Source organism: Fulmarus glacialis, unplaced genomic scaffold (assembly GCF_000690835.1).
Source record: "Fulmarus glacialis isolate BGI_N327 unplaced genomic scaffold, ASM69083v1 scaffold37241, whole genome shotgun sequence".
NCBI classification, from domain to species: Eukaryota; Metazoa; Chordata; class Aves; order Procellariiformes; family Procellariidae; genus Fulmarus; species Fulmarus glacialis.
The window spans coordinates 1587-14854 of NW_009194091.1; the positions used below are offsets into that span (position 1 = coordinate 1587).

A 13268-nucleotide genomic window follows, 5' to 3' on the forward strand; every position below is an offset into this window, starting at 1 on the left:
TTCAGAAAAAGGTTGGGGGAGAAAGAGACACAAAAATGTGGTTACATTTTAATGCAAAAAAAAATTAATTAGTATTAATTTTCTTTTTTTCAGGCCTAACTTATGTGAGGGGCAACTTCCTCAAATATGGTCTGTCTTCCTAGGGCTTACTGCAAGTTTAAGTTCTGTTTCATAAATTAAAAACTTTGCATCCTGTTCCCCATGAAGCAAAGACAATTTAATGTTATGATTGTTGGTTTTCAAAAGAATTATATATGCAGGTTACACATGTAAAACACCTCAATTAAAGGCTGCTTTCTCCTTTAGCAGACACAAGGAACGATTTTTCCTGCTCCGAATTTTAACCCTATTATGGATGCACAGTTGCTAAGAGGAGCCCTACAGGGAATTAGTGAGTATCTTGACTGATTCTAACACATCTTTTCTTTCAGAAAGCTCTCATAAAATAACAAGCATTAGGCAAAATAAAAACTCATAAAATTAAGTGTCACCACGTATCTGTTAATTCTTCAAGGTATCACAATAAGACAGTCCGGTGATGTCCAAATAAATCACGTATTTGCATTTACAGGAACTAAGAGGGATTAAGATTAATCTAAAATCTATACCAACCCTTAGAGTAATGAATGCTTTCCTTGAGAAAATAAGAAAAAGAAAACAGAATTCTGTGTTATGCACTACAGTGAAGGCCAATTAAAGGTTTTTAATTGTAACTTCAACAATTAACTATTACCAGGGACTGTTAAGTCTTTTAATCAGTCATCAAGAAATAAAAATAAATGGAGTAGAAAGTTTAAAGAATTTATTATCTTTCACTAAGGAGCAATTTTGGCTTTCAGTCTATGTACAAAAAAAATTTTTGTTCACCAAAACGTTTTTCTCTATTCAGACATTTGTGTTTTCCTGTTGAACACTGTTGGTATTGCTGAGGGTCAGAATATTGATTTTACTTTTTTTTTTTGCTATCTGAAGCATTTTCCTCACATTAAAGTTGTTGTCTGTATCAAAATTTTTATACCCCTTGGGCTTTTCACAAGGCTGTACAGCACCGAATCTTGCATTCTGTTTTCAGTTTCTTTAATGGAAATGTGAGGACTCAATGTCAAATGAATCAAAATGGGTATTACTGATCAAGAGGAATCTGATGTATCTTTTTGATAAGTTGGCTACAGATGAAAAGTTTTTAAAATTTTGCTGAACTTCAAACAGTACTTTTAACACAACATTGCTAACACAACAATGCAGAGATGATTCTCTTCATTTAATACTGTAAATACAAGTGCATTAACCTTACTTTTAATTTACCTATCAAAGTACATGGAACAAAGTTCTAATTTCAAGGACAATTGGCAAAATACAAAGTTCAGCTTCAGAGGAGTTTAAGTCTCCATAGCCTTCACAGGCACTGACATGCCTGACGCTGAATCTTGCACACCTCTTGTGAGGAGGTTCAGTCACATAGGTGATATGTAATACCACTGGTATTACACAAATGAATAAAGTTATTTAGGTTTTTAAATATTTCCTGAATCCTTCTTAGTTTTTACTGTAGAGACTGTATAAGCTGTACAGATTCCTAGTGATAATTATTTTCTGAAAAGTAAAAAGAAATTCTTATGCACAGAATTTCAGTAATACATCTATTTTGTGAGTTTGGCGGAAAAGAATCAGACTGATGTTGATGTTAGTGTCATGCTAAAAAGCTGGTGTAGTTGTGGCGAGATAATCCAGAAGAAAGAGAACTAAACCTGTATAATGAGCAAATACAGACTTCCTCTGCCAACTTAAAAAAAAGTATCCGATATACAGTTACATTTGTGTCAAAATGGAACCTGTCAGTTATAGATAGTATGATAAAATCTGGCTTACAAAGCTGTAATAGGTATAGAATGTGTATCTGTAACATATATACATATATATATGCCTATATAACAATGACTAGTAGAAACATGAGAGACTACCCTACTCCGTTCAGATGCTAGCTGATCCTCATGCTTTCTAGCCTAATTCATCTCTGCTGCAAGTGTGATAAAGTCAATTGATTTACACTTGGAGATACATTTATGCTGGAATGTCATTAGAATGCTGACCCATCTAAAACTACCAAGAGCCATCTTTTGGGATGGAAAAAAATACAAAAATGATAAAATATTTTTCAGAATATGTTAATCATTATCTTCTTTTTCATAAGCAGTTATTAGTGATTCATTATAGAAGTTTAGCAATATGCTCTAGCTATCAAGAAAAAGATGATAGGTAACCTTCAATAAAATGCCTTTGGAAATTGGTTAAAATATTGTATTTTTTAAAACTTCATAACTTATTTTACATAGTTCCTTTGAAAATATCTATCTTTAGTTTTTCAACAAATGGTCTGACCATAATCTGTCATCCTCATAAAAGAGATCCCTAATCCTGAAATGACATTTAATCAATATCAACAGAGCATACAAGTATGACTTCCCAGGCTCAACCACAAATTCTGCTAGTGTGCCTAGTTCTGAATAGATGAAAGCCTCTATCTGTTTTATAGAGGCTTTCAATGCTTTCAAATGCTTTCAAATCCATTGAGCTTGAGATGGTGATGCATCTCATAATAACAGACTACTTCACTTCTTGTTGGTATTACTAGCAAGTGAAAGGTACATAAGCATTGTAAATATAATTGATGTTGGTAAATACCAGTGGGATATTAATCTGTTGATCTTTTTTTTTCAAGAATTTAAGTTAATGTTCTTGAACAAAACATGAACAATCACAAATGTAAGTAAATAACTACACTTTCTTAATTTAGAGTCTGTGTTGTGTTTCCTTCACAGGTTGTGAAAAAGATGTGTTGATTGATATCCTAACGCAGCGTTGCAATTCACAGCGGCTTATGATTGCCGAGGCGTACAGAGACATGTATGGCAGGGTACGACACAGCCGTTTTGTACTTTCATTACTTCTGTCTCTCCTGTCTCCAGTGAGGTTGTTCAGCCCTTCTCTCAGGTCAGTCACTGGAACCAAAAGCCTGGCAGACAGCTGGCTGGCACCAACAGACTGGCATACAACTTCGCTCATGTAACTCTTGATACCTCTAACGGTTTCAAATTGTCACTTATATAGCAGTAGAAGTACATCTGCGACACACAAAGTTAAAAAGAAGGGACATGGAAAGTTGCTTCTTCTATAGTTCATTCTCTTCCTCTATTGAGCAAACCAGAATTTCTGGACAGACTTATTTCTTCTTCTATGTGTTTTTGGGGGTTTCTGCATTGCTTTTTCAAGTTTTTGGAATACCAAAGAAAAACACCATACCAACAATTGTATCTTATTCACGCACTGATTAATGTTCTCATCTCAAGCACTGACATTCTCAGACCTCGTACCATGAAATCCCATCTATACACTAAGCACAATACTAATCTGAGTTGCTTAATGTTAAATTTATGATTCTTTGAAAGGTGTTTCAAAAATTTTAAGACATAAAAAGTTAGCTTTTTTTTTTCAAATGCATTTTATCAATATTTACTGTATATAACAAGGTAATTTTTGTTATACGAGTTCTTAAACATACACAGAGATAGATATCCTCATTCTGTTTCCAGATCTACTATTGCTAACCAAATGACTTTGGCAAAGTTGCAATGCCTGCAGTTTTCTCAGTTACCCCAGCTATATAAATGCGAAAATAATAGCAACGCCCTTTGTAAAATCCCTGTGAAATCTAGTGATGAAAAGTGCTGTATGAAACTAGATACTACTGGAAAGCTAAAGAAAAATGCTGTGATTAAATTGACCAGAGATGCCCTTCCCCTAATAGAGGCCAGCCAAACATTTTAAATAAAATCCAGTTTTCTTCTTTTCCTGAAGCCTGAAAAACTAACGGCTCACTGGAAAATGCCTTGAAGGTCAGTGCATGCTTGCCATTGATTCGATCAGCATGAATGAGGACCGTGAGTTTGCAGAAATCCCACCACACAGCCATCAGCCTTAATTAGAGCTAACTAGGAAGGGTTCATTCAAAAACTCCACATTAGCTGCTGATGTGGTAGTCTGTTACTTACCAGTCTGTTAACTGGTATTTTCTTCTTTGGGTAGCTGAACAGTTTTCCAGAAACAGCCTTTGGGCCACCTGTATACCAAAATACCTCACAACTGTTGACCTCTAAATATGCTGGAACATCCCCTTATTCTCCTAGAATTGGGGGAAAGAGAGGAGCTGGATTTAATCAGTATGGGTTGATTTGGTGTTGTTGCTCACCTATAGGAGATCAATGGCTTTATTTGGACTGTTATAAAAATTCAAACGCACAATATTGGTGATATTTTAGATGCAGCCTTGAATGGATGAGTATGTTTTAAATAGACCATAAAGGAACAATAACTGAATCACAGGTATCCTTACCTTCCAAAGACTGTGACAATGATTGAAATCAGTGGACCTGAATGATTAAAAGTGTTTTTCTATGATGAGGTATTTATTAGGTTACCATTACCTTTACACATGCAAACCACACAAGTTCAGTGTTTATCCATGCAACATTCCTCATGAGTTTTAGTTTTAGTTATAAAAAACTAAAGCATGTCAAGCTACACAAAGGTGCCTGTGATAGCAGAGCACCTAAGCCCATTCTTTTCAAGTCTTCATTTATCTCCTTAATCACTGGACAGTGCTCCTTCTCTATTTTGTCCATAGCAGCTGGCTGGGGTTTTTTAACCTTTTCTCTAGAGTCTTTCAACTGGACCTATCATTTTAACAAGGGAAAACATTTAAAAACTCCATAACATTTTTTATCTTTAATTTCTACCCTCTGATACATAGAAGTGACCTAGAAAAAATACTAATGATATCTCAATAAAGAATTGCCAAATGTCCTTCAGGAATGGAGTTATGATTTGCCATATTTAGTATTCAAAGAGAACAATTATTGACTTGCTCACCGCTGATCTATTTGGATTTTCATTTCAAATCTAAAATAAAAATATAAACAAATAAATAAATCCCTATGAAACCACACCAGCTTTAAATTTATACCTCTGTCAGCCATATTCAGTCAACCTGAAGTGCTATAAAGCCAGTGGCCACAGACCTAAAGGTCTAAAAGAACTGAAAAAGCCAAAGAAAACCTCAGATGTAATTTTTAAGAATTTCAATCTCTAAAACTACCAATAATAATAGAAGGGAAAGGCAAGCAAACTGTTTTTATATCCCAGCAATGGGCTACAGAAAATTCTGAAACTCATGGAACATCTTGCATATACACCCACAATTTTAATTTAAATGAATCCATTAAGCACTGGGTATACTTTATAGAGCAATATATCAAGATGCTCTTGACAGCTTTCCAAAAAAATCCCAACTAGTTCAACCTTTTGCAATGTGGAAACAGGGGTCAGTACAAATTAGCTCTAATCTAGTCAGAGATGAAACAGTAAGGCTGACTTTTTTTGTCTCACCTGTGATAGCAGATCTACTGAAATGGCTAATCCGGCTAGTGCTCTATGCAGTTTATTTGATTGATCCCTCAAAAGTTTACTATCTTGGGCAGGAACCGCCAAACAGGATGGGATGCGTCTTGCCCTGAATTGCTGCAGTTTACACTTCAGAAGATACTTTAGCACACATCAGTGATAGCATTTCATTGGCTGTAATCTGTATTAATGGATATATTGCATTGGGCAAATGTCCATTCAGCAGTCCCAGCTTATGAGTGGTAAACTCTGCAGGACAGAGAAGACAGACAGCTAGGCAATAACAATTTTAGCCTTCTCAGTTTAATCTATGGTAAACCTGTCAGTCCAATCCTCCACCCTCTTAATTTCAATTCAGTCTGTTCAATATGGTAGCCACTATGCTCATTCATTTGACAAATGTAAAGTGTGACACATTAGAAGGAGAAATATATGAAAAAAGAAAATAAAACCCTGAACTGGCTGCATGATTCAGACATAAGCTTTAAGATTCCTTCTTACAATTAGCCTTCAAGGATTTCTTATAGCAGAGACAATTAGGAAATGTTAATAATGACAACTTAAGAGTTGTCTTTTCTTATTTTTCAATACTTCCCTTAGCTCTGATTGCAGAAGTAATTTTTAATTAGTATCCATTTGTATTATTAATCCCTTTTCCCACAGGCATCTTGTCAGAAGTGAAATGTCTTAATGAATTAATTTCTATTCCATGTGTGATTTAGTGGTTGTCAAATGCATCTAATGTGCATTCACTGAAGGCTGCGTATGTTTCTTCATCATAAATTTAATTTTTAATGTGTATATGCCCTCCTTCATTGCTACTTTAGCTACTAATTTAATTATATTCAGATATGTATCAAAACCAAAGTACAGGCTTGAAAAAGATGCAGCTCTGAAAAAAGAATAGTTTATATCATGGGAACCGTTTCTGATACTCCTTTAAATTCACTTAGGTCAGAACATATCTGACAGCTGCCTAGTGATGCACACAAAAAAATTTAAAAAATGAGTCCACAAGTATCTTCTTAAAAACAGCAATAGTATAACTAACAAGCTTTTACCATTCTCAGTGTTTTGAAGGATGCTACTGGGAAAAGGAAGCATGGGGAGGAAACTCACATCCATTACTCAGCTACCTGGCATGCGAGTACTGAGACACATGCAGGGAAGAGGGGACTCCTTTTTATTAATCCAGCATCTGTCAGAAGAAGTTGATTCAGTTTGAATGCAATATATACATAAATTGAAGCACATAACCTTCCAGTAATCCAAAGGATTTATGTACTAGGAGCAATATGGTTGATTTTTTAAATTATTCACATAGTGAGTAACACTGAAAAAAGCACAAGAAATTGCCTGTGTTCTATGGGATTTGACTTCCAGAGGTGCTTAGCTCCCACAGATTCGCAGAGGGAATATGCCAAGGGAAGCTGCAGATGCTCTGCCATGGTATTCAGGTTTTCAAGCCTTTAAGTAGTAATTGCACTTAAACTGAATTTTCTTCTGTATTCTAATGAACCAAAAATCAACAATCCTATGTGGTCTACTTGCTTGTGTGACTATTGTCATCTCACCCATACTATTAGAAGAAGCAGGTACTATTTAAAAGAATATTTTTCTTACTTAATTTTAGTCAGAATTCATCTTCGACAGTTCGACAGTTCATCTTTATTCATTTACAGAGAAAACCACTAACACTTTTTTTAAGCTGTTTTCATGAAGTGTGACTATTGAAATAATCCTGTCTATGCATTTTATTTTTCTTTTCAAGGATCTGGTAACGGACCTAAAAGAGAATCTCTCTCATCACTTCAAAGAAGTCATGGTTGGCTTGATGTATCCACCTGCCTCCTATGATGCCCACGAGCTCTGGCATGCCTTGAAGGTACTTGTCAAATTCAGAATTGTTTAGAGTTGCAATCACTAATTACAGTACTGAACATATGTTAAATTGATTTTTTTTGACATTTAAATGGTTGGTAAACTGCTGGAAGTTAGTACACTAGGTCATCAGAAATACAATGCTGTATGAAGTTTATTCATTGGTATGCTAAAACCAGCATAAATAATATCCTTGTCATGTAACAAATACAACCCATTTAACACCTATGGTAAACTCAGTAAATGAAGAAATTTAAGGTCCTGATCCTGCAAGCATTTATGTATGTTATGAACAAAATTGATTTGAACAGCCAGTGCCATGTACTAAGCCTCCACCTCTGAAAAGACTAATACTTCTTTAGCAGAACATGTCTTTACATAATCACTTAGAAATTACTCTGTGACAAAGCAATGATCACTCCACTCAAATTGAACTGATTGCACATTTTGAAGAAAATCTTTCCTTTTCTTCCCAGGATCTGAGCCTGTGCTCCTTAAACAACTGAAGTTTTGAAACAAACAAAAATATTTTTTCAACGATCATGTAATTAAATGGTGAAATTCATTCACGCATGGTATTGTGGAGGCCAAAAGCACAAATCAGTTCATAAAGGACTTAACAAATTCTTAGAAAACAGGTCCACTGTTGGCTATTGAAAATAATAATCCTTGGCAAATTCCTTCTCAGGAAATTCCTAAATTGCCAAGTCCTGGAAGATGGGAAGGCATATCAGAGCTCAATACTGTTTTCCTTTTCTTTCCATGAATATTTGCTACTATACACTATCACAAATAAGACACATTATACGACTCTGAGCAAGGTGATCTATCTTACATTATTTTGAGAATCCCCTCAAAAAAAAAAAAAAGATTAACACTGTTTTTCCTTGTCCTTCTGACACTTAAACCAATGCACTCTTTAGAACTACTGATGTATTTTTAATTACAGTTAACATTAAAATGATTGTGAAATATCATTGGTAGTACTGGAAGCATGACTTTTATTAAAATTATTGACAAGATTACTAAAGCTATTTTTTTTTCTAAATGTGGCTCAAAGTTAAACTTTCTTATAGTATTCTATCTTGAACTGGATTCATACGGCCAAAGTAAAAAACAGGCCATATGTGTCTCCAGGCTCAGGCTTGATGTAATGTTCTCCCATTATCCCAAATGCAGAATACTCACCAATGCTATACATGTGCATATCAAAAGCAGCACATGTAGCGTATCTTGTATCAATTCAAGTTGTATATGTGTAGATGTGGCACTTAGGGACATGGTTTAGTGGGCATGGTGGTGTTGGGTTGACGGTTGGACTCGATGATATTAGAGGGCTTTTTCAAACAAATAAAACAAAACAAAACAAAAACAAAACAAAAAACAAACCAAACAACAAAAAAACCAACAACAAAAAAGAAAAGTTTATAAAATTAATTCAAATCCTGTGGGAAAATACAGTGATTTGCAGCACTGCATGCATGGCCATGATGCTTCCCTTAAATACCAAGTTCCACAGTAGACATTACAGACCATAACATTCCTAAATAAATTAAAAAAAAAAAAAAAGAAAAGAAGATAGAAACACAACATAATGGTTGGGCTCATATCTACTTCAGATTGCCTGAACACTTGCTGGGGATGTATCCTTAATCTTCGCATCTGATTTCTTTCAGCAAATCCTAAATTCTTACTGAAGTTCTAAAATTCTTCCCATTATGTTTCTGTCAACACTAGTCTTGCTTCATTCCCCACTTGTTAACGTACATGCTGAAATTCAGATTAAGTAGGAATATATTTGAAATACAGGGTTCTACTATTAATTTAAAGTCATTTTCTATTTAAACAGGTAAACTATACAAAAGTACACTCTGCATTGCCCCAGCAGAGACTGCTATTCTTTTGTTACTTCTGATAAGCGCAGCATTGTTTTCTTCTAAAAGCTGTGGTTTCTAGTAACAACATCGTTTCATATTTACTTCTTTTCACACAGGGAGTAGACACAGAAGAAAAATGTCTAATTGACATATTAGCCTCGAGATCAAATATGGAGATCTTCCAGATGAAAGAAGCCTACTTAATGCGTAACGTTTTTTACAAGTGCACAGTAGCAGTTGTACTATGTGTGCTCTGGATGTATTAGCATACATGAAAGAACTGAACTACAAAAATGACTTCTCAATACTAACTGGTTCCCTTCCCCTTCCTCTCCCATAACTATACACAAAAGGCTGAAGCAAAATGTTTAAAGTTGAAAATACATCATAGTGTTTTTGAGATGTATTGCTGCCTATGACATTTGAAATACCTGGCAGCTACATTTTCGGATTTTCAGAAACTTCTGCACACTTTATTCAAAAAAGTACATAAGCTGTTTTCCTTCAAAAAGTGCTTACTCAGGCTGGACACTCCATTCACCTGCCTTGATGAGGCTTTTCCGAGTATCCCACCGCCACAGCAGCAGCAGTGGTGGGGCTGTGCCCGTGGGTGGGTGGACAGGCGAACCAGGGGCAGCGGCTGAGGCCCCCTTGCAGGGCAGAGCCCCCCGGCAGGGCCCAGGCAGACCTGCCGGCCCCATGGCTAGGTCCGTGCAGAACCTGCACAGGTTACTGTGGAATAATCACCATAGAAAATGGACAAGTATTTGCACCCTATTTATTTATCCTTTGTTTGCTAATCTTCATTAGTACTATTCAGAGCATGTTCATTTCTGATTTAGATCATACGTTTTTGTTTTAACCTAGAATATAATAATGATCTTCAACAAGATATCGATTCTGAGACTTCAGGTCACTTCAGAGATACGCTCATGAACCTTGCTCAGGTACTGTAAAAACAAGTAGTATGACTTACATTTCTAAAAAATTCGTAACAACTTTGATACTATTTAAGAAGGCTTAAACTTTAAGATGACTGTGGTTAAAGCTAGTTCAATGAGGCTACACTTTTGAACAAGAGAGGGGGGGAAGCAGAAGAGGAAGAGAACTTGAATTCTTTCATCTACTTTGACTTTGACTTTGGTTTTCAGAGGCAAAGGTCAACACACTATTTTATTGAGCAAGTCCCTGGATATTCAACTGCTGACCCTCTGCTCAATCTGTCTCATCTCAAAAGGAGTCCACTTGCATGTACAAATGAGATTTTCATTTTTAAAGCTCTGTTTTCTCTGTTGTTAGAATATATGGTTCATAATCCAGTCTAGGCATTATGTAAAAATAGAGATATATCCACATTTGACTATGAAAGAAAGTATTAAACAGTTCTCCGTTTTAAACATTATGTTCTTCGTGCTACTGCATATGCTACATTACAGTATGTTTGCATGCAGGCAAACAAATTGTCACTATCACACACCAACTTTTGCAGTTTTACCAATTTGTAGTTTTATGAAACAAAGTTGGTCATCCTTGTCAGATCATGAGTTCCCATTCTCATTGTAGTCACTGTGTTCATTACCTTAAAAATCTCTTGCAAACCAGAGCAACAAAAGGACTGCCAGAAGATAACAGCATACATAAGGTATATCTGTATTTTTATGTATGTGTGTCTGGGGAAAAACTATTTCTTACTAAGATTTCAAATGGCAGCAGGCTTTACTGAGGTACAGAGATAAAGAGCAGATGTTTCAAATGTAGAAGCTATAAACAGGAAATATATTCTTCTAATGTTGGATGTTTTTTCCTCCTAATAATGAAAATTCTTTCTTCCTTAAAAATTAAGAGCAACAGGTTAAGGAACCTCACTTCTCATCTTTATTAAAACCATGGGACACATTTTACTCATCAAAAGAACAAATTTAAAATAAATTATTTGAGACTACATTATTAGCCCTTATTTTCTTAAACCACAGATATTAATAAAGAGGCCTGAAATCAGCAACTTCTTAGCTAACAAGATCTAACTGCTATTTTTCTCAAGATAAAGGAGAGCTGCAGGAAATTCCAACCTTACGCAGTTACACTGTATACTTCTGAAGATTGTTAGTTGAATCATCCGTGTCTTGATATGATCTTATATTAAAACTCAGTGGTATTTCATTAAAATATATCCTTTCTAGTTCTAGTACCATGCAATTTACAGAAGAGTATTCTATAGCAACATTTCCAATCCTTTAATGCTTTTTTCAGACACCCTTTGCTTTGATTTCTATTAAATCTTGGGATTGATGACACACACATCTGACTACAGATAGAAGAAAATGTGCTTCACATATAGAGAGCAAACTATTCAATTGCTATAGTGTGGTATTTACGGTTTTCATGTTCACACTGAGGCAGATGAGAAGTTATAAGTTACTGTCCTTCCTAAATAAATTAACAGAGTTACAAATTCAGGCTAACTAATATTATAGTATAAGACAAACAGATTTTTATTCTAATTCTCTTTTTCTGTGTATTAGTTGAAATATGATAATTTTCTACAATTTAAAAATAACTTTGCATATTGTGGGATTCTCCAGAAAAACTATGCCAAGAGTAGTCACTATTAAATGTTACTGGGGAAAGTGGGCATTTGACTCATGTAGAGTATTATTTAACTTATTTTATTGTTCACTTGTCTGTCTTTTTTTCCTGTGTTTTCTTGTGTATGTAACTTTTTGCAGTTATTCCAGCATAATTTCCTTCAAGTAATTTATCTTGTTACTAGGAATTCCACTGTGTGAAATTCTTACAATTTAAGTAGAATATAAATTAACATTTTTAACAGGAAAGAGCTACAAATCAGTCATTCTACAAGTTGACAGCCAATACATAATTTTAAACCTCCCTTTCACATATAGGGTAAAATGACTGTAAATTTTAAACTGAAGTAAATTGCTTCAAACACGTATCATTAAGGCAGTGATTACATGCAGCTTGAGATTGTTAAGAGTTCTGCAACCAGGGCACATTTGTATCCTTACAAGATGATTATGGTTACAAAAGCAATTCCAAAAGTTGTGTGCCTTTCTCTTTTTCTAACAACTATATAATTCAGATCATAGCGTGTTTACTAAAGCATATCAGCTTGATTTTGTAACTGAAAAGCTACTAAATGTATGGGAAAGTTAGAAGTATTCTCCTGTGGTTTATGTATCAAAGTTGTCAAACAATTTCCTAGTCTTGGATCTTCATTTTAGACAGTTATTATAAGCAAGCAAAATCTCAGTTATTTTATGTGCTTGCTCCTATGGTTTGTGCAGGGACAAAAAAAATTGAGAAAAGATTCTTCTAGTAATATGCATATTGATAAGAAATAATCAGTGAATGGCACATGTTACCTTATCCTTGTTTTTCCCTCATAGTTACACATCATAGTAAGCAATATACTGGAAATGGCGGTGGGATGGTAGTGGTAAGGTAAAAGCTTATTTAAAATGGGACTAAAAATAGGATAGGTTTATCCACTTCCGCTATTTTTTCCTCTCACAAGACCGTTTGTCATTCCAGAGTTCCTCAACTTAGAGGAAATGAAGACGTAACATGACAACTTGAAGATATTTTCTACAGTTGCAAATTCAGCCATTGAATACACTGATCCAATCTAAAAGCCCATATGTGTTATCTCAAGAAATGAAGCGTAGCTTCATATGGAGACAACTTTATATTCCTACAGTCTTTTAGGATTTAACTTTTGAAGAAAATGTATCTTTTTTTCCCTCAGGGAACAAGGATGGAAGGATATGCAGATCCTTCTACAGCTGCTCAGGATGCAATGGTAAATATGGTCAGATGTGAGCTTCTCAAACATAAAAAAAAAAAGAACAAATACAAATTTTGAAAAGTGATTTAGGACTTACTTAAAATCTTTTGCATTTTTTTCCTTTTTCTGGTATATTAGATTCTGTGGGAAGCATGTCAGCAGAAAACAGGCGAACACAAAAACATGCTGCAAATGATTCTCTGCAACAAGAGTTACCAGCAGTTGTGGATGGGTAATCCAGCGGTTCA

At 35.0% G+C, this 13268-nt stretch overlaps 1 protein-coding gene across 1 annotated transcript in view; it reads left to right on the forward strand.

The window, feature by feature from the left end:
- Positions 1 to 306: 306 nt before the first annotated feature.
- ANXA10 (annexin A10) overlaps positions 307 to 13268 on the forward strand; it is a gene marked incomplete at its 5' end in the record, with an annotated part of 18356 nt that continues 5394 nt past the window's right edge. The window contains 7 exons of the mRNA XM_009587663.1: positions 307 to 391; positions 2820 to 2914; positions 7229 to 7342; positions 9332 to 9422; positions 10083 to 10162; positions 12982 to 13035; positions 13159 to 13252. Coding sequence (XP_009585958.1) covers positions 307 to 391; positions 2820 to 2914; positions 7229 to 7342; positions 9332 to 9422; positions 10083 to 10162; positions 12982 to 13035; positions 13159 to 13252 — 613 coding nt within the window. The remainder of the gene's footprint in view (positions 392 to 2819; positions 2915 to 7228; positions 7343 to 9331; positions 9423 to 10082; positions 10163 to 12981; positions 13036 to 13158; positions 13253 to 13268) is intronic.